Below are 27,011 nucleotides of genomic sequence, written 5' to 3'. Positions count from 1 at the left end.
CCACCTATTCCAGAGCTGCTTGGTAACATCTCTAAACAGGTTGATAAGGAAAAATGGATTCAATTTAAAAGAAATGTAGCCCATTATAATGGCATCACTTCAGTAAGTGTGAATTTATTGGACCAAAAGGGCAATTTTTGAAAAGTTGGACTGGTATAGATCCAAAGAAATGCAGTGCTCACTAAAATGTACTCGTCAGACACAAAAGATATCCAAAAAGACTAATCAAATGTTAGCCATGTTAAAGTAATATAAATGAAAACAGGCTTTGCCGCAGCTTTACATATCTCCTGTGTATTCCCAGTGCAGACCCCCATTCACGATGACCATTGAGAGACAACTGCACATGCGGCATTTACTGATGTCAGTCTCCAGCAACAGCACGTTTGGACAACATGCCTCTGACCGTGTGCAGAGGATGCCAAGACTGGCGCACCAGCAATTTTCACACAGTTACATTGATGGGCAATGCCACCATTAGAGTCTTAGAGTCATAGAGATGTACAGCATGGAAACAGACTCTCCGGTCCAACTCGTCCATGCCAACCAGATATACCAACCCAATCTAGTCCCATTTGCCAGCACTTGGCCCAAATCCCTCTAAAAGCCTTCCTATTCATATATCCATCCAGATGCCTTTTAAATGCTGCAATTGTACTAGCCTCTACCATTTCCTCTGGCAGGTCATTCCATACACACACCACCTTCTGCATGAAACATTTGCCCCTTAGATCTCTTTTATATCTTTCCCCTCTCACCCTAAACCTATGCCCACTAGTTCTGCACTCCCCCACCCCAGGGAAAAGTCTTTGTCTCTTTATCCTATCCATGCCCCTCATGATTTTATAAACCTCTATAAGGTCACCCCACAGTCTCCCACACTGCAGGGAAAACAGACCCAGCCTATTCTGCCTCTCCCTGCAGCTCAACTCCTCCAACCCTGGCAACGTCCTTGTAAATCTTTTCTGAACCCTTTCAAGTTTCACAACATCCTTCCCCAATAGAGAGGAGACCAGAATTGCACAAAGTGGCCTAACCAATGTCCTGTACAGCCACAGCACAACCTCCCAACTCCCGTACTCAATACTCTGATCTATAAAGGAAAGCGTACCATGCAGTTGTAGCTCAACACTTACCTGTGTATAAGCAGAAGTTTGTTGTACTACATCACTGTCGAATGACAGAGTAGTGTCTACCTGGCACAAAGGTACCACTACCCATGTATTCACACTGGGCAGCCACTGTAAAAACAAAGAGCAGCTCTCTCAGCTTGAGTGAGATATAGTCTAACGCAGACAGTGTACAGCTGAAGTGTGACTTCTGACTATTTGTATTCGAGTGTTTGCGATGAAATCCTGTTTGCATGCATTGCTCTTGTACTGCGCAAGCAGCAACCCATGACTGGTAACAACTACCACACAGAGCCTCTGGTGGCAACATTCAATTCTGCCCAGAAACAGGGGATGAGCTTATTGCAATAGGTCACTCAGGACAGTTCGGGTTGGGGGTGGGGTTCACTGAAGAGTTACATTATTTAGAGAAGAACAGAAGACGACTCCATGTTAAGATGTTAAGCCTCTCCCCCCGCGCCCCCACCCCCAAGTCCCTCATACCCACTCAAGACTCTTTCCACCTCAACTGTTTTAATATTTGCACTATTTTGAAAATACTCTTGTATTATCTTTATTTGCCTACTTTGAAATCAATTCGCCATTCACTTAATCTATAAACCCTACTCTAATGTAAGGCTTCAACCGACATTGTTTAAAATGCCCCCCTACTTTGTCTCATAAGCCGACTTGGATATGTGTCTCCTTATCCGACCATCTCAAGTTGATAATAAATATGATGAGTAGCTGAGGTGCCGATACAGACCCACGTGGGCCACCTCTGGTTGGATGCAGCCTATTGGAAAGCATGCTGATAACCCCCATACTGTCTCCTCCTTCTCTTCACCAATTTGCTAAACACCATCAATTTCATGGGCATCAATGTTAACTAACAGTCTCTTAGTCATAGTCATACAGGCATGGAAACAGACCCTTTGGTCCAACCAGTCCATGCTGAATATAATCCCAATCTAAACTAGTCCCACCTGGCCCATATCCCTCCAAATCATTCCTATTCATGGACTTATCCAAATGTCTTTTAAACGTTGTACCCACACCCACCACTTCCTCAGGAAGTTCATTCCACACGCGAACCATCCTCAGTGTAAAAACTTTGCTCCTCGTGAATTTTTTAATATCTTTCTTCTCTCACTTTAAAAAAGTGTCCCCAAGTCTTGAAATCCCCCATCCCAGGGAAAAGACAATGACTGTTAATTCAATCTATACCCCTCTCCTCCTTCAGAAAGAATAGGACTCTTTGTCTGCACCCACAGACTGTGTGTGCCATCAATTGAATGGGTGGAGCCAATCTAACATGAATATTAATTTTCCAAGGTCCTAACATTCACAGTGTAACCTCTTATTTTGTTAGCGCTCCCGAAATGCATTAAATTGAATTCCATTTGTCACTGCTCTGCCCACATGACCTTTAATATCCTTCTGCATTTTATACCTTTCATCCTCACCATTTACCAGTTGAAAGTGAGGACTGCAGATGCTGGAGATCAGAGTCAAGATTAGAGTGGTGCTGGAAAAGCACAGCAGGTCAGGCAGCATCCGAGGAGCAGGTAAATCGACATTTCGGGCAAAAGCCCTTGATCAGGTTTCTGATGAATGGCTTTTGCCTGAAACGTCAATTTTACACTGTAGAATTCAAATATAACTATAAATTGTTCAAGTGGGAAATGAAGAAGCAAAGAGGCACTCAGCCATGAGATCATCTAGTTTTGGTTGGTTGTGAGTTAAATATTGACCAGAGCAATGGAGGAATGAGCTGATCGGCTCTTTCCTGAATTAGCGGCAGAGTATCTTTTACATTCACCCGCAAGGGGAGACAGGATTTTGTTTTAATCCCATCCAAAAGCCAGCACTGTCAATAGCACCAGACTCTCGCTAGTGCACTGCAAGTGCCTAATGGATTTTTATAAATGTCTCTGTAGTAGAGATTGAACCTACAACTTTCGGCTGAAAGGCAACAGTACTACCACAGCTATCACTGAAACAGCAGACCAAAGCACTCACAATGCCTGTACTTATCAAAATGTGACTGTTTTATCCTTGGCCTGTCCCTATAATGTAATTCTGGATATACAATGCACATTCAGATATTCCGGAATAAACCTGTATTAGTCACTGGCAGTTTCAAATAGAAAGAACCTCAGATATTTTAAAAGAAGAGCTGCTAACTTATTCACTGCCTTGGCTTTTCAATTAGCACCGCTATTAAGTTCAATTGTTTCCGAATTAAAATAAATTGACAGTTGTTAAGATTTGAAAATGTGTTGCTGGAAAAGTGCAGCAGGTCAGGCAGCATCCAAGGAACAGGAGAATCGACGTTTCGGGCATGAGTCCATCTTCAGGATTCCTGAAGAAGGGCTCATGCCCAAAATGTCAATTCTCCTGCTCCTTGGATGCTGCCTGACCTGCTGTGCTTTTCCAGCAACACATTTTCAACTCTGAAGTTCTTCCTCATTCCTTATTCCCAATTCCTCTGCCTCCTCCTCCTCCTCCACTGCATCTGCTCCCAGTAGGACCAGTTCCACTACAGAATACACCACATGGATTCCTTCTTTAAAGACCGCAATTTCCCCGCCCAAGTGGTCAATGATGCCCTCCAGCACATCTCATCCACTTCCCGCATCTCCGTCTTCAAACCTTACCCCTCCAACCACAACAAGGACAGAACCCCTCTGGTCATCACCTTCCACCCCACCAACCTCCAGATACATCACATCATCCTCCGCCATTTCCGCCACCTACAAACCAACCTCACCACCAGAGATATATTTCCCTCCCCACCCCTATCTGCATTCCATAAGGACCATTCCCTTCTTGTCAGGTCCACGCCCCCCACCAACCCACCCTCCCCTGCCACCGCAAGAATTGCAAATTTGCGCCCACACCTCCCCCCTCACCTCTGTCCAAGGTCCCAAAGGAGCCTTCTACATCCATCAAAGTTTCACATGCACTTACACTGTCATTTACTGTATCTGTTGCTCCCAATGCAGTCTCTTCTGCACTGGGGAGACTGGACGCCTACTTGCAGAACATCTCTGGGACACACGCACGAAAGTAACCCCACCACCCCATGGTTGAATGCTTTAACTCCCCCTCCCACTCCACCAAGGACTTGCAGATCCTGGGCCTCTTCCATCGCCAAACCCTAAGCACCCGACGCCTTGAGGAAGAACACCTCATCTTCCGCCTTGGACCCTCCAACCACACAGGATTAATGTGGTTTTCACCAGTTTCCTCATTTTCCCTCCCCGCACCTTATCTCAGATCCAACCTTCCAACTCAGCACCGCCCTCATGACCTGTCCTTCTTCCTTCCCATCTATCCGCTCCACTCTCCTCTCTGATCTACCACCATTACCCCCACCTTCATCTGCCTATCGCACTCTCAGCTACCTTTCCCCCAACCCCATCCCCCTTCCCATTTAACTCTCCATCCCATTGGCCCACAAGCCTCATTCCTGATGTCGATTCTTCTGCTCCTCGGATGCTGCCTGACCTGCTATGTCCTTCCACCACCACATTCTCGACTCTGATCTCCAGCATCTGCAGTCCTCACTCTCTCCTATGACCTTGGTGAGGCCTCTTTTGGAGTACAGTGTCCAGTTCTGGTTGCCCTGTTATAGGAAGGGTATTATTAAGCTGGAGAGGGTTCAGAAGAGATTTACCAGGGTGTTGCCGGGTTTGAGTTATTGTGAGAGGTTGGATAGGCTAGAACCTTTTTCGCTGGAGCCAAGGAGGTTGAGAGGCAACCTTACAGAAGTTTATAAAATTATGAGGGGCATGGTTAGAGTCTTTCCCTAGGATGGGGGATTTTAAGACTAACGGGCACACTTTTAAGATGAAAGGGGAAAGATTTATAAATGACATGAAGGGAAGATATTTTACATAGAGGATGGCTCATGTGTGGAATGAACTTCCTGAGGAAGTGGTGGAGGTGAGTACAATTACAATGTTTAAAAGATGAGAGTACATGAATAGGAAAGGTTTGGAGGGATATGGGCCAGGGGCAGGTAGATGGGACTAGTTTAGTTTGGGATTATGTCTGGCATGGACTGGTTGGACCAAAGGGTCTGTTTCTGTGCTCTATGGCTCTATGATGTCATGTGACTTTCTTGAAGACACAGGCCTATGTGGTCTGGAAAGTATTCAATAACACACGACTGTTTAAAGAATCCCAATGATTTACATTATAGGCAGAACTCACACCCAGTGGATTATTTTCAGAATGAATACCACCACATCTATAAACACAAAAGTTCTATACTTCAGCTTGTAATGCAGGTTTCCTGGGATTTGAGTCTTGCTTTCCTGTACTTTGCAGCAAAATTGTGAATGAATTCCAAAAATCAGTTCTCGGTCACATTAAGAGTACCTCACTGTGATTATCCAGCTATCAAACAGTGTAGATGTGTGAAGATACCAGTGTATTGAGCCCCTCAGTAATAATACTGTGCACTCCACCTTCCACAAACTAAAATCTACTCCACTCATATCACTGAAAGTTCAAAGTACTGCTTCTGCATTATTATGCCACTGCCCATTATTATTCTTGCACTAATTTACAGAGTTCATGGAAGAAAGTTTTTGAGTGCACCAGGATTAATTGATTTTTTTAAGTTCCACATGAACGCCCTCCCATCCTACATCAGCTCACCCCATCAGCATATTCTTTTGTTTCCCATGTTATTGTCTAGCCTCATTTTCCAAGAATCTACATTCCATAGTGAGTTCACAATCTTCTCTGAGTTCTTCAATGTTGTCTATTAGAATTATTGGTGATTCTTATTGATAAAACACACACATTTACACACAACAACAACCTCTGTTATCCAAACATCAATTATCCAAATTTCAGATTATCCGAACAAGATCTCAAGGTCCTGTAAAAAAGTTATCTGCTATCTGAACAATCAGTTATCCGAACAAAATACACTCTGCCCATCTTGTTCAATTAACTGAGGTTGTTCTGTGTGTGTATATATAGATTGTCCTTATAGTGGAAACATTTTCAAACTTGTGAAACAAAGTATGAGATTTAAACACATGGAAGGTCCAGAGATCATGAAGCCAGGTTTCTTTATTCCACTGGCATCAGGTCTTTACAAAGATGAAGGGAAATTATGATTAAACTGGGAATCATTTACTGTATCTACATGGAGTGAGGCCTGTGGTTTACATTGGTTTAAGGATTTCTTTGCTTATCTGCTCTTTTTTCCCATAAGCATGCATTTCTTCAGAGACACCCTTTTATCTGATGGTCCAACCAGCGTGTCCAGTTGCCCTCCCTCACCATCGCCACCATGCTGCTGGATGTTGATGCATAACTGCTCAGTGCCCACCCTTACCATTGCAACTTTCTTCCATAAAGAAGCAGGAGTTTTATTTCTTGCCCTATCCTTTTATTCCCAATATTTCTCATTGTCCTTGAACAGATCGACATCAGGAATAAGTTGGACAACTTTCAAAACTTTGATTACTAGGGATCTTATGTTTCTGAGATGAGTGCTGAGCTGTGGTTTTAGCTCCAAATGTATCCACAAATGGAGATATCTATTCTCCTAAGCATTATTGAAGTGATTTTCCTTCCTCTACCGCTCCTAAATTAGTTAGCGCCTCCCTTAATCTCTGTTGATAGAACCTGGAGTCCCTCAAGTTATATTCAACCAACTCTCTCTCTAACGGACAGTCACCTATTGTCCCTTGTGGACTATGGCTAAGTATATGCTCAGTTACTAAAGTCAGCAAATGGAATATGAATCAATAGTTTAAAAATCTACCTGGAATAAAAGGCACCTACCTGCTGCTAAATCTTAGCCACTCAGATAGTTGCTAAGGTATGCATTAGTCACCAAGCACTTGAGGATATACATAAGTAGAAGATATCGACTATAATGCAGGGCAATCCTTTGCTGTGAAGTATGTATATCCCATAATTTATGTACATTTAACAGACGCCAATGTAAAGTCTAAAGACTAACTTGGAGGGGAAATATAATTACTGATTTATATACCTGGTAACTGGGCCATTTGGGCCCAGTTACAGAACATTGCACTAACCAGCAATGAATAATGAGGTCTTTAAGTGACTCACTGGGTAAACAACGAGCTTCACTGCTTCTGTCAAGAGTTGCTGCTGACTTACAGTACAAATGCTGTGGAAACATGAGATGCTATGTTTCTGTAATCTGAGCAAGTCAAAGCGGATTAGTAAAGAACAGAGTATAGGCCAGCTCACTTGAAGCCTTCACGATAGTGAAGTTGCCCAAGTTGATCCAGGTAAAATTGAGTTAAAAAAAATCAAGGAGTTCAGGTTGAAAATTAGGGATTCGGAGTCAGAGAGGAAATCTGTTACAACTGATTTGTGTAAGAGGATTAAGTCTGATGCCTGTCATATTTTAAGATACCAGGTTCGCTGCTACTAAGTCTCCTTTCTCCATGTTGAGTCTAGGGTCTGTCTAATTGCCATTGCAGAGGACAGACCACTCATGAGTCTAAACAGAAAAGGTACTTATCTTACATAACAAAGTAGTTCATCGCATGATCGCAATAGATACAGTCGGTAATACTGTTCATAATTTCTAAGGATTCTAACTCCCTCTGGATGGTCCTACAGAACTCCAGTGACTAGCAAGTCCATTTTGATGGTTTTAATCCTGATGGAGAGCATCCTGTATGTTTCCCATATAGCTCATCACCTCAAAAGGATGTGGACACCAGTGTAGACTTGCCCACAGCCGAGGTTCCCTCCAAAGTTTTAAAGTGTATGGATGGATAGATCAATCAGTGGAAGGAGGGAGCAAGCAGCAGAGACCGAGAATACTGAGGCAGGGACAGAATGGGAGAGTAGGTTAAGACAAGGATAGAGTCATGGACAATAATGTGGGTAGGGCAGGGCAGGGCACAAATAAGCCAGAGGGTAAAAACAAGACAAATACTAGTAGCACTTGAAAATGAAAACACTGTAATGCAATTTTGATGTAAACAACAGGAGATGAACCAGTGTTCGCCAATTTTGATTCCTTTTTTCCTTCTGGGAATGAATTGATGGACTTGTACATGAGTCCAACTGAAACAAACTAATCTGTGTTAATTGTGTTTGCCCTCACGGCAACCTCCTTGGAAAAGGATTTGTCCTACTTTAAGCAAGCACAGTTTTTAGTGTGTTTAACCTGTATGGCAAGACATTTGCAAATACTACTGTTCATGCTTAGTTCCCCTCTGTCCTTCATCCAAATATATACATCTGCCAACAATATTTCTTCACCATGAGAAATACCAAAAATGTTAAAAACAATAGGCAATAATAGGCCTTGAACCTGCTCCACTCTTCAATATAATCATGGCTGATCTTCAATCACGTGCCACTTTCCTGTCTGACTTTGGTATACCTTGATTCCTTTAGAATTCAATAATCCATCAATTCTGTCTGGGATTACTCAGTGAGTAAGCTCCTTCAGCCTCTGGAGTACAGAGCTCCAATGACTCTCCACTCACTGCGACTGTGTCAGTTTTAACCACTCCAGTCGGAGAAAGAATCTCTGTCAAGGCATCTCAGAATCTTATCATTGAAGGAGATCACTTCTGTTTTTGTAAAGTCCAGAGAATATAGACCCATTCATTATTCTACACCTCCATTGCATCTCCTTAAAGGCAAGTTAATCCTTCATTGCAATTTCAGACTCTGTACATAATTTAGGATTTGCCTAAGGTGCAACAATAATGAATGTCGGAAAGAAGGTCTTGTGACAGAATTAGAGGTGGTGCAGAAAATACTCATGAGAACGATTTCAGGGGTGTGGAACTTAGTTAGATGAACACTGCAGAAACTAGGACTTTCTCCTTGGAGAAGGAAAAAGATTAAGAGGAGATTTGATACAAGTTTTCAAAATCATTGGGCCAAAGCAGGCATACAGAATTTGTTCCCACTGGCAGATGGGTCAAGAACCAGTAACCACTGACTTAAGGTCCTTGGCAAAAGAGTCAGCATTAATATTAGGAAAAACTTTGTTAGGCAGGAAGTGATTAGGATCTGGAATATGGTAGGACAGGTTGAATCAAGGTTTTCAAAACAAGAATTGAATAATTATCCGAAGCAAAAACAGGGTTGTGGGTTGCTCTGCTAGAAGGTATGCATGGAGAGAAAGGAGTGAATGATCTCCTCTGTCCTGCAACTATTCCACCATTCTCATCCAGCACCTCAGAATGGCTTCAAGTCCCTTTATTATTTCAAAGACGTTTTGAACAGTATAATAAAAGCAAAGTATTGCAAGTGCTGAAAATCTGAAATAAAATTCGAAAATATTAGACTCAGGAAACTCAACAAGTCTTGCAACATCTGTGGAGAGAGAAACAGAGTTAATATTTCGCATCCAATATCATAAATGGATTGAAAAACAATGTTTGTTTTGCTGTTGATAAAGGAGAGGCAGATCTGGTGGAAATGATGGTGACTGTGCCCCAGAGCAAGAGGCAAAAGGAAATGCTAATGATAATTGAGGAATGATACAAATGAAGAATAGGTCTTAATGGTAGATGTGAATAACAGAACATTAATTGGTGCGGCTCACAGCAAACGCATTCAAACAAGAGATTTGGTGGGGAAATGTGGGGTCAGGTGTATACTCAACCTGGAGAACAGTTTCATGCTCTGAAGCTGTTGAGTGCTGAAGGTTACAAATTGCCTAAGTGGATAATGAGGTTCTCTTCCTCTAGTTAACACAAGCAGGAATAAACATTAACTCTGTTTCATCCTTCACACATGCTGTCAGACCTGCTCAGTTTTTCCTGCACTTTCCGTTTTTTAATTTAGGGAAAAGCTGCAGTGAACTTGTACACAGCAAGCTCCCACAAACAATATTATGAAAATGACCTTGTGTATATTTAAGAAAGTTTGTTGATCATTCGGGGAATCAAGGTTTATAGGGAAAGGGACGAAATGTAGATGTGATGACTGTTGGATCAGACCTGATCTGCTAAATGGTAGAATAGGGTCAAGAGGCCACATGGCCCACCCCATTAAGGTCTACCAAGCAATCTGCTTCAGCAATGTTGTTTGAAGGATGAATATTAGCCTCAACACTAGGGAAAACTGCCCTGCCCTTTTTGAAAGAATGCCTTGAGATTTTTAGCTTAACGAAAAGATGACACCCTGCCTCAGTGCTGCACTAGGGTGCCAGTTTAGACTTTGCATTGATGCCCATAGAGTGACTATTGAACTGCAGCCCTCTATCAACTGTGTGCTGCAAGTTGGACCTTGCTGCGCAGTTACTCTGTTTCCTTCCTGACAATGGTTTTCCCAAAGTATCGTTTTGGCTGTAAACTGTTCCAAGCCATCCTGTGGTTGCAAAAGAAGCGTTTCAGATGCTAATAATAATAGAGAAGGGATATAGATGAAGAATACTTGTTGACAATGTTCTTTCCTTTCAATGTCTGTCAGGTGAAAGCCCAAATGGCATGTCACCCCATGTTTATGTGCAACCTTAAGCAGCATTGTTCAGCAATCACATGCGTTAGGTGTTGGTCAATGTTCAGTTCCATAATACTGCAGCAGTGCGGAAAAAGAATGTTGTGCTTTGTTTGTCTCGTTTGATGAATTATGTGTAAAAGATACAACACCATCGATCAACTGTGGAGGCAGGATCAATGGGTTCTCCATTGAGCAGCTAGAATGGAATCAAGACAATCCCAGCCATATAACCTTTGTCAGGCAGTTCATTCTGATTACTCATTAGGCACGAGTCCTTGAGAAGCATGTTATCTTTGATAGGACAGATGGCCTACTCCCTCGCTCCTACAATCGCCCTGGAATATCTGTCGAAATAACTACGACTGCTATCTCTTTGTTTTATGGGTGGGTTGATTCATCCACTGATTCTGAATGAAAGTCAGGCAGATTTAAAAGGTTTAATTCAACAAATCCCATGGAGGTAATCAGCACACAAAGGACAAAGGCTGCACCTTAGGCAGTTTATCAGCATCCCTTCAAGGGTTCAAGTTGCGCAGTTAATTTAAAAATGATCAGCCTCTTAATTAGACCCTTTTTTTATTAAGTCTCACTCAGTTTTTTCGCACCTGCTCAGCTACAGATCACACAGTCTGGTCCACTGTTGCACAGTTCCAAGGTTAGGCAGGAAGCAAGACCTTAGAGTGATTTGAACACGAGTTTTAACTCCCTGTTCATTACGAGTATTGCCCATCATATAGGTGAGGGTTAAAAATTAATTAGCCATCATCAAACCCTTGCCTATCAGAAAAGCCTCTCTGATTCAGTGGGAAAGAAGATTTCTGCTTCTCGGTGTTTTATATGACCAGGGTTGTGGTCAATTTGGTGGGAGGGGTGCGTGGGGATGTCTCACGGTGGCCGAGTGATTAACACTGCTAGCACTCACAGCACCAGGGACCTTGGTTGGATTCCAGCCTCAGGTGACCGTCTGTGTGGAGTTTGCACATTGTCTGGGTTTACTCTGGGTCCTCCGGTTTCCTCTCACAGTCCAAAGATGCGCAGGTGAGGTGGATAGGCCATGCTAAATTGCCCAGAGTGTCCAGGCATGTGCAGGTGAAGTAGGTTAGCCATGGGAGAAAGTGAGGACTGCAGTTGCTGGAGATCAGAGTCGAGACTGCGCAACTTGGACCCTTGAAGGGATGCTGATGAACTGGCTATGATGCAGCCTCTGTCCTTTGTGTACTGATTACCTCCATGGGTTTTGTTGAAAAGTACAGCAGAAGATTCTCCTGCTCCTTGGATGCTGCCTGACCTGCTAGATTAGCCATGGGAAATGAGGGTTACAGAGATGGGGTAGGGGGTCAGGGTGGGTTGGTGAAGATTGATGGGCTGAATAGCCTCTTTCAGCACTAATAGGGATTCTATGATTCATGACCTCTCCCTGGTTGGGAATTAACTTCAATGTCTAGGGAGAAGATTGGCCATGTTAACTTACGTTGACCCTGATTCACAATCACGTTGATTTTAAAATTCCCTTCCTCGTGCTCAAATCTTTCCATAGACCTCTCCCTCTCACCATTCTGCAACACTGCAGATAATTCCTGGTTGGTCAATCATAATGTAAAGGGTACAGCAGTAAAAATCAAAGAAGGCTCAACTTTAGCTTGGCTTTGAAAGCTTGCATGTACCTGTAGATTTTGCTAGTTCTCAATCGAGGAATTGAAGTGTAAGAATACCCAACCATTTATTTAGAGAAAAACAGTCCAATGCAAATGTGGAATATCATTTGTGGGGGTGCGGGGTTTGAAGTCTGGACTGGGCTGGGGTGGTGCGTTTAGTAGTGGGGTTGGTATGGGTGGCAGTGGTTTAAAGACACTGTCTGGTGGCAGATATACTCAGGCAAAAGTCTATTTAGGCAAAAGCTGACAGGCTTGGTCAAAAAAACGGGTTTTATGCATCATCTTCAAAAGAAGAGAGAAGGGTCAACGGGCAAAATATTCTAGGGAAGGACTTTCATTGCTTAGAGCCCACATGGTTGAAGGTAGAAGCATCATACATAGAGTGAAGGAAGTAGACCAATGGACAGGATCGAAGGTACCTAGATATCTGGGAGGGTCCCAGGATGGTAATAGAGGCAAGACCTTAGAATAGTTTGAACATGAGTTTTAACCCCAATTATGACTCCATATTTACACCAATGTGTCAACTCGATAGGGAACTATAAGAACTATGCAGCGTCTGTCATGTTGCCCAGGAGACCATCAGGGCCGGGCACCCTCCACTCTGGAGTTGTCTCACTGCCTCCTGTATCTTTTGAACCGTTAAGGGGGCATTAAGAAGAGACACCTGGGAGGTCAAGACTTTGAAAAAAGGACTCCATCTTAACCAGCCTATCCTCACAGCCTTCTGACCAATATAGTTCAGAATAAAATTTCGGAAATGCTGCATTAATCTTTTTGGAGTCACACGTAAGAATCCCAGTGCCCTCTCTGAGTGATGTAATGGATTGGGGGCGGAATCCTTTTCCTGACCAGATACACGAGGTATTTACCTGGTCTATCCTCGTGCTCAAATAGCCTTTGTTTCGTGAAAGAGAGTTCTCTCTTTGCTGTTTGAGTGAGCACGGAGTTCAAAGCAACCCAGAGACTCGCTGTAGTTAGTCACTGACGGCCTATCAAAATTTGTTGTCTCGACTGCATTCAACCGTGCCTCAAGCAGACGCTGCTGCTCTCCCTTCTGTCATTTCCGACTGACTGAATAAGAGATATCTATCCCCCTAGCGTGGGCCTTAGCAGTCTCACAAAGTATAGACAGATTACTGGTTGTGCCCAAATTGATAGCCAAAAAACGTTTTAAACTTGTTTGAGAAGTACTCAATAAACTTACTGTCCTTAAGAATAAAAGGATCCATTTGCCAATGCCACGAGTCTATTCCATTGCCCTTAATCCTAACCTCCAAATATACTGCCACATGGTCAGAAATGGCTATATTTCCAGTTTTACAGGACATCACCGAATTCAAAAAAGCCAATGGAGCTAGGAAAAGGTCGATCCTTGTATAATACTTGTGTGGGTTAGAGAAAAAGGTGAAATCCCTACCCACAGAGTGAAGACATCTCCAAATGTCCACCGGTCCCAATTCCATGTAGAAGTCCACCAATTGTTTAAATGGCAGAGATACCTAGGGGACTTTTGGGCATCCTATCCATTGTAGCATCCATGAGGTGATTAAAATCTCCTCCTATGATAGTGTCTCATGTTTCAAGAGCAATCAATTTAGAAAATATATTAGCCAGGAATTTGAGGGGTTGTGCTGGTTGGAGGCAGTAAGCATTTAAGACACCATACTCCTCACCGTGTATTAAAACTTTAAAGGATCACAAACTGCCCATATTCATCCTTAATTTGATCTAACAACTGGAATGGGAGATTCTTCCGAATGAGAATAGCCATTCCCCTGCTTTTAGTGTTAAAAGATGAAAAGAATACCAGATCAACACACCACCGCTCCCTCCCCACCCCAACTCCCCTCCCCCCACACCCCACCACCACTGCAACTTTACTCCTTATCATCAAGTTTGGTTTCTTGCAATAAGGCAAATTCACCCTGAGCCATACCTCTCATAATTTTATATACCTCAATAATGTTTCCCCCTCCCCCACCCCCAGTCTTCTTTGTTCTAAAGGCCAAGCCTATCTAATCTCTCCTTAGAGCTCAATTCCTCCATCCCAGGCAACATTCTGGTAAACCTCCTCCACAGCTCCTCCAGTGCTATCACATCCTTCCTGCAGTGAGGTTGATAGAACTGCACACAGTGCTCCAGTTGTGGCCTATACGATGCTCTATACAACTCCAACGTTACCTCCTTGCTCTTAGATGTCAGATGCCAATGTCTATGGATGTGGTGTGTGTGTGTGGCTGATGCCCTGAGATATTGGTGCCTGTGACCAAGATGGAAGTCCTTTGGAGCGAGTGGTGAACTGGGGAGGTGATTATCACCAGACTATTAATCCAGAAACTCAGTTAACGTTCTGGGGACCTGGGCTTGAATCCCACCACAGCAGATGATTGAATTCAAATTCCACATAAACAAAGTCTGGAATTAAGAATCTATTGATGACCATGAAACCATTTTCAATTATTGAAAAGACCCATCTGTCTCACCAATGTCCTTCAGGAAGGAAATCTGCCATTGTTACCTCGGTCTGGCCTACATGTGACTCCAGACCCACAGCCAACGTTGTTGAGTCTCAACTGACCTCTGAAATGGCCAGCAAGCCACTCAGTTCAAAAGTAGCTGGGAACAGGTAATAAATGCCAGCCAGCCAGCAGGACTCATGTCCTGTGAGTGAAGATTAGATTAGGATCCCTACAGTGTGGAAACATGCCCTTCGGCCCAACAAGTCCACACCTAGACCCATTCCCCCTGAATAATGCACCTAACACTATGGGCAATTTAGCATGGCCAATTCGCCTGACCTGCACATCTTTGGATTGTGGGAGGAAACCAAAGAACCTGGAGGAAACCCACGCAGACACGCCGAAAATATGCAAACACCACACAGACAGTTACCTGAGGCTGGAATTGAACCTGGGTCTCTGTGAGGCTGTGAGCCACCATGCCGCCAAATAAATAATGGCCACCCAATGAATAAAAGAAGATTCTCCAGGTTCCTGCTCTAACTTCCATGTCAAGAATTTTCAACATCTAGTTTGCTCACCGTGGTAAAGTTTGTAGCTGCATTTCGTGAGGTAAGATTTACAGTTATTAATCAGCAATAATTCTCCTTACTAGGCAACTCCATGCTGCTGAGTGAGAATTTCACATTGATGACCAGAATTTAGTTAAAAGATACAGCTTGATGTTTCTTACTACAGCTATGGCATGCAGACCCCAATAAGTTTCCGCCCAGCGTTCCTTCAGTAACAATAAAAATATGTCAGCTTGTTGTAACACTGTTAACTGCAACAAGAGCTCTAAAAGGAGAAAGTGATGTCTGCAGATGGTGGAGATCAGAGTCAAGAGTGTGTTGCTGGAAAAGCACAGCAGGTCAGGCAGCATCCGAGGAGCAGGAGAATCGACATTTTGGGCCAGAGCCCTTCATCAGGATTCCTGATGAAGAGCTCTGGCCTGAAACGTCAATTCGCCTGCTCCTCGGATGCTGCCTGACCTGCTGTGCTTTTCTAAGAACTTTAAAAGTTCAGGATATCTAATTCATATATCGTAAACTTTAAAAACTTCCACACATACACACAACATGTACACAGGCATACAAAGTAAAATAAACATTATGAGTGGAAGGAAACAAAATGTATTCAGAGAAATACCGTTCTGTTCCACCAGTCAATAATCAAACTGTGAATCCAGGATCTAGGATCTTTCTTCACATCTTTCGAATTTAGAATTATTTCTTTCATTGACACCGATGTATATTTTTTCTGGTCTTTTAGCGGAAAATTAGAGGTCACAACTTTATGTAGAATGGGGAGAGAGAGGAAAGAATGATGAGGCAATTTTCAAGCTTTTCTCCATCTCATTCTCTCCTCTCATTGAGCCTATATTAGACTGTAACCTGACCAGTCAGCAGTTTGTTGCTAGGCTGAGCTCTTCTGCATCCATAACAAATAGAGGCACAAGATCCCCAAAATGTACCTTTGTTTCAGATGCACCAGTTCACTTATTTTTCTCAAAGCTGCGAAATACTCCCAGGTTTTTCTCTTAGTTTTAAAGCAGTGCTCCTTTCTCATTTTCAGTCCAATGTGCAAAAAAAAACAGGCTCATACAGGTCTACGAGAGATGCCACAACTTTTTATATCATTCACTAAAACCTTGCGTTCTTGTAACTTTCTTAGATACTTTTGCATCTCCAAGTATGACTTGCCTCAGTTGAGGAATAAGTTTTCTTTTCCTCTTGACAAGAATTCCCTGTAACTTTCAGATGCCTCATTTACGTTTCCAATAAGGCTTGTACTTGGCCTCATAGCTGCAGTTATTCAGTTGTATTCTGAGTCAGGATTCCTTCCCTTGCACTGACTTGGTACACTGGTAAATCAAAAAACTTTCCTCATTCCTGAAGAAGGGCTTATGCCCGAAACATCGATTCTCCTATTCCCTGGATGCTGCCTGACCTGCTGCGCTTTTCCAGCAACACATTTTCAACACAGGTAAATCCCACAGGTTGACCCCACAACCTCCAGCAATCGGCACAAAGTTGCCCTACCTTGTGACAACAGAAACACTTAGGCCATAAGACATCAGTTCCACCTTCAGCCCCGTTCTTCACAGGCTCCGGAGGAAATCCTGGAGCACTCACAGCTGTCCCTCTTCTCCCTGTCTCCTTGGCTTTCATTTCACCCATTCACCTTCTATTCTTCTGCACCTGGGTAGACCAGCCTATACCCACCAGTTACCTCAGCTGCTCATGTAGGTTTTGTAACCTTCTGTGGCTTTTTACTAATAAGAAGAGTGAATTCTTAACTTATTCTAGAATTAATCCCTCAGATGGGCCTCACACATAGTTTCCACTTTTAATATCTCCAACAGCTAAAATAATGTTGATTTATTCTTGCAAATTCTATCTAAATCTGTCCAAGATGCTTCTAGATATTGTGACATTCTGCCTGTAAGCCTCGGGGACTAACTCATATACACCAATAATAACATTTCTTAATTTAATGAAGTCTCTTCAGAAAACAAGGCACAAGTCTCATGAGTGCCGCCTATCAATCTTGTTTTACATGAGTAATGTCCACTTTTCTTTGGCCACCTTATCTGCTTAAAAAGAAATGAAAAATGCCTCAGCATCCCTTTCATCAAACTGTGGAAGGGCTTGCACAAACTTAACCAGACCCACACTGCGTCTTGAATTGGATTCAGGGGTAGGACACTGGTCTGGTCTACATGTGACTCCAAACTCGCAGCGATGTGGTTAACTCTTCACTTCCTTCTGGATGATTAGGATGAGCGATAAATGCTGGCCCAGCCAGCGACGTCCCCATCAGAATGTTTCCCCAAGTCACAGACCGCCTTATTTAGTTCCAGTCTTTTAAGCTCATGCAAAGATCACTCCTACTGTCATTGACTGAGGCAGCAGGGTAGATTGGTGGGAACAAGGCCAATTTTATTTTCTCCTCTTGGTGCTACCCTCACTACCTGCTGAAGACTCAGTCTAGCAGCAATATCGTTTATGACTTGGCTACTCAACTGGGTCTCAGCATGAGGGAAAAATGTATTTGATCTTGCCCTCACCAATTTTCCTGCCACAGATGTGTCTATCCATGATAGGATCAGCAAGAGTGATCATCACACAATCATTGTGGAGGCAAAGTCCCACCTTCACATTGAGGATACCCTCCTTCATATTGTGTGGCATTTTCACCATGGTAAATGGAACAGATCTAGAAATGCAAAGCTTGGAAGCCCTGAGGCACTGTGGACTTTTCGAAGGAGGGACAGAATCATATTCAACCGTAATCTGTAACTTCATGACCCTGTATATTCCACACTTTATCATCATCAAGCTGCGAGATCAAGCTGGTTTGCTGAAGAATACAGGAGAGCATGCCAGAAGCATCATCAGACATAAATAACAATGAGATGTCAAGCTACCAAACAGGACTACTTCCCTGCCATGCAGCATAAGCAGTAAGTGATGGACCAAGCTAAGCCAACCCATAACAACAGATCAGATCGAAGCTCTGCAGTCCTGCCACATCCAGTTGTGAATGATGGGGGACAATGGAGGAGACATTGCACAAGTGTCGTCATTCTCAATGATGAGGGAGCACAACTCCTTGGTGCGAAATGCAAGGCTGAAGCATTTGCAACAACACTCAGCCAGAAATGTCAAGTGGAGATCCATCATAGCCTCCTCCAAAGGTGCCCAGCATCACAGATGCCAGTCTTCAGCCAATTCGATTCACTCCACAGATATCAAGAAATGGTTGGAGACACTGGATACTACAAAGACAGCATTCCAGCAACAGTACTTTATGTGCAATTTTCCATATTGCTGGGCAGATGCCAGAGTTTTAGCTGTACTGGAACAGCTTGGTGAGGCAGATGGCAAGTTCTGGTGTTCCATTATAGCTAAAACACTGGCATCTGCCCAACAATATGGAAAATTGCACATAAAGAGCAGGACAAATCTAATCCAGCCCATTGTCACCCCATCAGCTTACTCTCCATCATCAGTAAAGTGACTGTGCCTTCAATAAGTACTTGCTCAACACTATCTTACCAACTCACTTTTAATTCCAAACAAAGATGGTTGTGAGATGGTTGCAGCTATTGGAGTTCAGTTATCGCAGCTCCAGGTAGCGTCCCAGGTGCAAACATCTTCAGGTGCTTCATCAATGACCTTCCCTCCATCATTGGGGATGTTCACCGGTAATTGCACAATGTTCAGCATCATTCACAAACCCTCCAATACTGAAACAGTCCATGTTCAAATACAACAAGATCTGGACGATATTTAGGCTTGGGCTTTTTTTTATGCATTCACAGGCTGGCTAGGCACGCATTTATTGCACGTCCCCAAATGCCCAGAGGGCAGGTAAGAGTCAATGATATTGCTGTGGATCTGGAGTCACATGTAGTCTAAACCAGGTAGGTATGGCAGTTTCCTTCCATAAAGGATATTAGTGAGGCTGACAAGTGACACACAAATGTCAGTCAATGACCATCCCCAGTAAGAGACAATCTAATTACCACCCCTTGACATTCAATGGTTTTACCCCCACTCAATCCCCCACTATTAACATCTTAGGGATTACCATTGACCAGAAACTCAACTGTACTCACCATATAAATACAACAGGTCAGAGGCTAGTAACTCACCTTCTGACTCCCCAGAGCCTGTCCATTACCTACAAGGCACAAGTCATGTGTGCGATAGAATACTCCCCATTTACCTGGATGATTACAGCTCCAACAACACTTAAGAAGCTCGACATTATTCAAGACAAGTTAGCCACTTGATTTGCATCACATCCACTCATTCATTCATGCGGTGTGGGCATCATTGGTTGAGCCATCAGTAACTGCTAATCTTCAATTCCTTCGCAAAGGAACCAATATAGTCCATGTGGTGTAGGTTCACCCACATTACTGTTAGGGAACTCCAGGATATCAACCCAGTGACAGCAAAGGGATAGCAATGTAGTCTAAATTAAGATGGTGTGACTTGGAGGAGAACTTATGTGGTGTCCCATGGACCTTGTCTGATAGATCCTTTTGACTTTAATTTCTAATAATCAACCACAGGATCTTGAATATAGGTTTTCAATTGTTTCTTCAAAGCTACGTAGAGAGATTGAATTCACAAACATTCACTCCCTCCGCATTTGATGCTCAGTAGTATGTACCTTCTACAAGTTGATTTCTTCAAAGACCTTTAGATAGTATCTTCCAAACCCATGACCACTTCCATCTTGAAGGACAAGGGCAGGAGGTACATATGCATATCACCAACAGCAAGTTGTCTCATTACACGTGACTGTAAGTTCTATTCAATTCAATTAAGTTCCTCTCCAAACCACTCACCATCCTGACTTGGAAATATATTACATTTCTTTTAGTGTCACTGGGCACACGGACTGTCGTGGTTCGAGAAGATAGCTCACTATCACCTATTCAAGGGCAATAAGTGAATGGCATTGAATGCTGGCCACATCCCATGAATGAACAGTAATAAAAAAAGGTAGCTAACGATTGCACACTTTTCAATACCATTTGCAACTCGTTAGATATTGAAGCAGTTTGTGATGATAAGCAGCAAGACCTGGACAACATCCAATATTGGGCTGATAAGTAGCAAGCAACATTTGCTACAAACTACTAATCAATATCTATCTCTACCAAGGCAGAATCTAATCATCACTCCTTGATATTCAATAATGTTATCTTCAATGAAATCCCCCTTATCAATATCTTGGGGCGTCACCATTGACTAGAAACTCAAATGGACTAGTCATATAAATACAGTGGCTACAAGAGCAGTTCAGAGGCTAGGAATACTACAGCAAGTAACTCATTTCCTGTCCACCATCTATAAAGCACAAGTCAGGAGAGTGATGGAATACTCCACACTTGGCCAGTGGCTGCAGCTCCAACAACATTCAAGAATCTTAGCACCATCTAGGGCACAGCAGACAGCTTGATTGACACCATATCCAGTAACCTCCACTCCCTCCACCATTGAGACTCAGTAACAGCAGTGTGTATGATCTACAAGATACAATTCAGAATCACCTCTCTTTTTCAATTTTCAATTTTAAAATTATGGGCGGCACGGTGGCACAGTGGTTAGCACTGCTGCCTCACAGCGCCAGAGACCCGGGTTCAATTCCCGCCTCAGGCGACTGACTGTGTGGAGTTTGCACATTCTCCCCTTGTCTGTGTGGGTTTCCTCCGGGTGCTCCGGTTTCCTCCCACAGTCCAAAGATGTGCAGGTCAGGTGAATTGGCCATGCTAAATTGTCCGTAGTGTTAGGTAAGGGGTAAATGTAGGGGTATGGGTGGTTTGCGCTTCGGCGGGTCGGTGTGGACTTGTTGGGCCGAAGGGCCTGTTTCCACACTGTAAAGTAACCTAATCTTACCCAGGCTCCTCTGACAGGAGCTTTCAAAACTGTAGTCTTCTTAGAGTAAAAATGTACTTTTTCTTCTGAAGCAGTGAGAAAATCGCCAGATAAACCTTGGACCAGATGAGCTTTGTGCACCCTAAAGGCCAGCTTCCGCAGGAATTATGAAGGTGCACCTTGTACAAAGGTTCTCTCCAGAGAAAGGATTTAGAGATGAAGTGAAAGGGCAGATATTGATAGGCAATGGTTAAAAAAAACTGTACCAAGTTAGGATGAGATTAATTAATTCTTGACTGAGTAAAGAAGACATTAACGGCATTGAGTTATGTGTTTGAATGAGTTTCTAGTTCTTATGTTTGTGTGAAATGAGATCTGAATTTATGTCATGAGATGTTTATGTGACTAAAAATGGTATCAGCTGCTTTTTCCTTTACTTCAGAGTTTTCGTCGTGACTAGCCTGGAATGAAATTACTCTCGCTTCGTACTTTTGAAGAAACAATTGAAAACCTGTATTCAAGATCCTGTGGTTGATTATTAGAAATTAAAGTCAAAAGGATCTATCAGACAAAGTCCATGGGACACCACACAAGTTCTCCTCCAAGTCACACACCATCTTAATTTAGACTACATTGCTGTCCCTTTGCTGTCACTGGGTCGATATCCTGGAACTCCCTAACAGTACTGTGGGTGAACCTACACCACACGGACTATATTGTTCTTTTGCGGAGAAATTGAAAATAAACAATGACGATGGCCCAGCCAATGATGCCCACATCCCATGAATGAATGAGAAAACAAACCTGTATGTTATTGAAACCTGTTGCCGAGTCTTTTCACCTTGCCCACCTCATCACAAGAGTTGCCAAACCTCAAAACATCACACTAATTTATACTACAGGGTGAAAGGGGGCAGGTTGGTTGGCAAGTTGACTTTGGCTGGGATATTGCCACAGAGAAAACTACAGGGAACTATAGGCTCCCCGTGTTTCTGAATAATATTATTCAAACAATTCAAATCAGAAAGTCAAAGGGGAAATAAATGTAATTGGCACTTGAAGCCCTTGCACAATGCCATAGAAGTAACAGGGCCTGAGGTCTGACCTTTAGGTCATTGGCCACTTGCCATGAACTGGAGCCTGTCCACTATTCCATTCTGGTACTGGCCCTGTTGCTGAATTATGACCCTATGCTGAATTTTTGAGTTGTTTTTTTAGAGGGGAAATAAATGTAATTGGCACTTGAAGCCCTTGCACAATGCCATAGAAGTAACAGGGCCTGAGGTCTGACCTTTAGGTCATTGGCCACTTGCCATGAACTGGAGCCTGTCCACTATTCCATTCTGGTACTGGCCCTGTTGCTGAATTATGACCCTATGCTGAATTTTTGAGTTGTTTTTTTAATCTTCCCCTGGCAGGCTGCCTTTGGGCAGTGGCACGTGAGGGGCTTTCTGCAGCATCAGTACCTGGCAATGCCAACCACAGATGAAACAGGCTGCAAGGCTTGGCTGATTGAGTGTTAACTTTAAATAAGGCACGGGCTGCAGGCAGAAACCCCGTCTCCAGCTGAGAAATCATGTTCCAAGGGGCCAGTGAGGCTTGCTATGTGTATGGGCCTCAATGTTATCAGGCTGTTTTTTATTGAACACTAGTTACAGTGTAATCCAAGGCAAACCTCATTAATGATCGTAAGGCATGATCGCCCACTAGACTGCTCGTTCATTGGACAAGCAGCCCAGAGGATTGTGTAGGAATAGCAAATATAATTCAAAAGATAGCAGGGAAAACAATAATGTGAAGCAGCAGGGTGGGGGTGGGGGATGGGCACTAAACTGGTGAGCAAGTCAGCACGATATATCTGAAAATAAAACCCCGAGCCTCCGCTGAAGAACTTGGGTAGTTTTTAACAGGAAAGGAAAAACTTGTCAGAAGGTGTGGAGACTCCTTTCCATTTGATTTGTTATCAGACAAGATGAGCAGCGGTACCAAATCTGGGAGCATCGACAAGCCTCCCCTGACTCACTCAGTGGAGGGGATTTTGAACCGGCCTTTTAAGAGAGTCCTGGATGAGGAGAGGTCAGGTGGCAGAAGGGGGACCCTACACGGAGACAGGGCATCCAGGCAACTGGAGAGTCATGACAGGTACCGCACCCAAGGTAAGGTCTGGGGGAGGTCAGTGCGGGTCATGCCTTTGCCCGAGCATGAGGCCAGATAAAGTGATATGACTCACAGAGATTGCTGACTCATGGAGACAGATAACAGTGCCTTTTCTTTATTTGGAAGTTCTGAAAAGAGAACACCACTATCCTTCCCTTTTCCCATCTACCCCCTCACCCGCCTTCCTGATCGCCCGCGCCAGAGTGGCTGTGTGAATTGTCTCTCAACGTCTCCCAGCTCAGAGGTGATAAGATTCAACCTGAGTCTCTTTGTCTCTTTGGTTGGCTGCACTGCTCTGTATCGGGTGTGCGTGGGCGATGCACGATAAAGGCCAGGCTCATGGTCAACATTGGCTGTGCTCACTTGTCACCAATACCCTGCTCTTGCCAAAGTGGGTTGTGCAACGACATCCCGGCAACAGTCACCCTCTTGAACAAAGAAAACCAGGTTTTGCGTGTGTGTGTGTGTGTGTGTGTGTGTGTGTGTGTGTGTGTGTGTGTGTGTGTGTGTGTGTGTGTGTGTGTGTGTGTGTGTGTGTGTGTGTGTGTGTGTGTGTGTCATATGTGTCATTTACTTGTTATGGATGTTGGTTTGGATCCATATAGGACAGGCTGTGTAACTTCAGCATGTACTCCTCTGAAGTACAGAAGTTTGGAGTGTGATCTGATTGAAGTCTTTAAAATACAGCTCATTAAAAGGACTTCATATCAGGTACAGACAGATGAACTATTTTGTCTAGTGGGGGTATCAAGAAAGATCTTTAAGTTAGAGCAAGGCCACTTCAGTGGAAAATTGGGAAAGACACAATGGTCAGTTGAAATCGGGAATTCTTTTCACTTGATGTTGGGGTGGATTGAAACCGCTAATACTGAGAATGGTAGAATTAACTTAAGTGAAGATGTGGAGCTAAGGTGGGCAAATAAACCTACAACAGAAATCAACCCTTTGGAAAATTAGGAATGCTCTCCCAGTCAGTGACACCGTAACCTCATAAAGAAATGAAAAAAAACACATAAATGAAGGCAGCATTGATGGATGGGTCTCTGCCTCTTCCTCTGCCATAGACTGTGCAGCAAAAGTTTTTAAAACATTTATTCTTTAATGGGATGTGGGTATTTATCACAGGACCAGAACTTGGTCCACATCATTCTGAACCCTTCCCATTCATGTACCCATCCAGGTGCCTTTTAAATGCTGTAATTGTACCAGCTTCACCACTTCCTCTGGCAGCTCATTTAATACACGCACCACCCTCTGCATGAAAAGTTGCCCCTTAGGTCTTTTTTAAATGTTTCCTCTCTCACCCTAAACTTATGCCCCCTAGTTCTGGACCACCCTACCCCAGGGAAAAGATCTTGTCTAGTTACCCTATCCATGCCCCTCATGATCTTATAAACTTCTATAAGGTCACCCCTCAGCCTCCGACACCGAAGGGAAAATAGGTCCAGGCTACTCAGCCTTTCCCTATAGCTCAAACCCTCCAACCCTGGCAATATCCTTGTAAATCTTTTCTGAACCCTTTCACGTTTTACATCTATTCTATAGGATGGAGACCAAAATTGCACACAATATTCCAACAGTGGCCTAACTAATGACTATTGGACATAGGAGTTGGGAGGTCATGTGGCAGCAGTACAGGATGTTGGTTAGACCACTTTTGGAAGGTTTTGGTGTCTTTTAGACACTTTTAAATTTTTACAATTTTTAGACCAAAGGCCTTCTTCACTATCCTATCTGCCTACGACTCCACTTTCAAGGAGCTATGAACCTGTACTCCAAGGTCTCTTTGTTCAGCAACACTCTCTGGAACCTTACCATTAAGTGTATAAGTCCTGCTAAGATTTTCTTTCCCAAAATGCAGCACCTCGCATTTATTTGAATTAAATTCCATCTGCCACTTCTCAGCCCATTAGCCCATCTGGTCCAGATCCTGTTGTAATCTGAGGTAACCCTCTTCGCTGTCCACTACACCTCCAATTTTGGTGTCATCTGCAAAGTTACTAACTGTACCTTTTATGCTCGCATCCAAATCATTTATGTAAATGACAAAAAGTAGATTTGTAATGGGTTTAAATATTAGGAAAGTATTTGTACTTACTGTAAGGAGTTCAAACGTTATGAGGACATCTGTACTCTGTGTAACTGGAGCTTAAGTATCACAGAGATATCTGCATTTAGTATAACTGGGGTTTAAACATTACAAGAGTAGCTATACACAGTGTAATGGATATTTGAACATTTTAAGGTTAGTGAGACTCAGTGGGCTTTAACTTATACAAGGATATGTGTACTGAGTGTAATGAGTTTAGACAATACAAATGTATCTCTACTTAGTTTAATGGAAGTTTAAACTTTACCTGAATATCTATACTCAGTGAAATGAATGTTTAAACATTTCATTGTAGTGGGATTCAGTGTAACTGGGTTTTAAACATTTCGAGGTTATCTGTACTCAATGTAATAGAAGTTTAAATATAGCAAGGGTATTTGTATCATTGTAATGGTTTAAACGTTAAAAAGGTATCTATCCAATGTAATGAATTTAAACATTAGATGGGGATCTGTACTCAGTGTAACTGGAGTTCAAACATTACAGGGATATCAGTACTCAGTAATGGATGTATAAATATTATGAGGGGATCCGTACTCTGTAATGGGTTTCAATATTATCAAGGTATCAATTCTCAGTGCAATGCACTTGACATTACGAGCGCATTGGTACTTACTGTAATTGGCCTTTAAGTATGACAAAGGTGTCTGTACTCAGTATAATGGAGGCTTAAAATTTGCAAGCGAATCTGCACTTGGTGTAATGGGAGTTTAAACATTATGAGATTATAAACAAAAGAATCCCAAAAGAATTGTGGGTGCTGAAAATCAGAAACAAAAACAAATTGCTGTAAAAACTCAGCAGGTACGGTAGTGTCTGTGGAGAGAAATCAGACACTTCAGGTGCTGTGGCCCTTCTTCAGAACTGATGGTAGCTCGGAAAAAGTTGCTTTTTATACAGAAAAAAGGGTGGGAGGGAGGGGTTAAGGGTGGAGATAGAGCCCAAAGAGAGAGAAAAACCGTTGGACAGACAAAGGAGTGGGTAATGATCTGGCTAGGAGAGTGAATAGCCATTACTGGAGACTGTTAGTGGCTAACAATAGGCAGTGTGTAATAGCAGACCATGTGATAACAAGGCTTGGTGTGTGGGGGTTGGGATAAGGGCATGGGAAAAGGTGACTCAACTCCTAAAATTATTGAACTTGATGTTGAGTCCTGAAGGCTGGTGAATTCCCAAGTGGAAAATGAGGTGCTGTTCTTCCAGCTTGTACTGAGCTTCGCTGGAGCACTGCAGCAAGCCTGAGACACAGATGCTGTCCGGGGAACAGGGTGGTATTTTGAAATGTAAGGCAATTGGAAGCTCAGGGATTTTTTTTGCAGACAGAACTCAGGTGTTCTGTGAAGCGCTCACCCAGTCTATGCTTCTTTTCCCCAACGTAAAGGTGTGTGGCGCTGGAAAAGCACAGCGGTCAGGCAGCCTCTGAGGAGCAGGAACATAAGCCCTTCATCAGAAATTAGGCTCTTGGGCCAAGTCCCCTTGGGCCACAAGCCTCATTCCTAGCTTATGCTCGAAACATCGACTCTCCTGCTCCTCGGATGCTGCCTGACTAGTTGTACTTTTCTAGCGCTACACTTTCGGACTCTGATCTCCAGCATCTG

The 27,011-nt window shown here is 43.2% G+C and overlaps 1 protein-coding gene across 2 annotated transcripts in view; it reads left to right on the top strand.

Moving 5' to 3' along the window:
• The window catches only part of LOC122559473 (intestine-specific homeobox-like), a 62,507-nt gene that overhangs the window by 11,226 nt on the left and 24,270 nt on the right, over nucleotides 1–27,011 (top strand). Inside the window, exon 1 of one of the 2 annotated variants that reach the window (XM_087997509.1) lies at nucleotides 23,026–23,302. The exons of the other annotated variant lie outside the window; for it this stretch is intronic. Coding sequence (XP_087853635.1) covers nucleotides 23,119–23,302 — 184 coding nt within the window. The 5' untranslated portion in view covers nucleotides 23,026–23,118. Of the gene's footprint in view, nucleotides 1–23,025; nucleotides 23,303–27,011 lie in introns of those variants that run through there. 2 annotated transcript variants of the gene reach the window in all.

This window comes from Chiloscyllium plagiosum, unplaced genomic scaffold (assembly GCF_037043375.1).
Source record: "Chiloscyllium plagiosum isolate Xiang-an unplaced genomic scaffold, Cpla_swu_hap1 HiC_scaffold_19, whole genome shotgun sequence".
In the NCBI taxonomy this organism is placed as follows: Eukaryota; Metazoa; Chordata; class Chondrichthyes; order Orectolobiformes; family Hemiscylliidae; genus Chiloscyllium; species Chiloscyllium plagiosum.
Note: the sequence above shows the minus strand (reverse complement) of the source record. Positions and strands in the feature narration are given on the sequence as shown.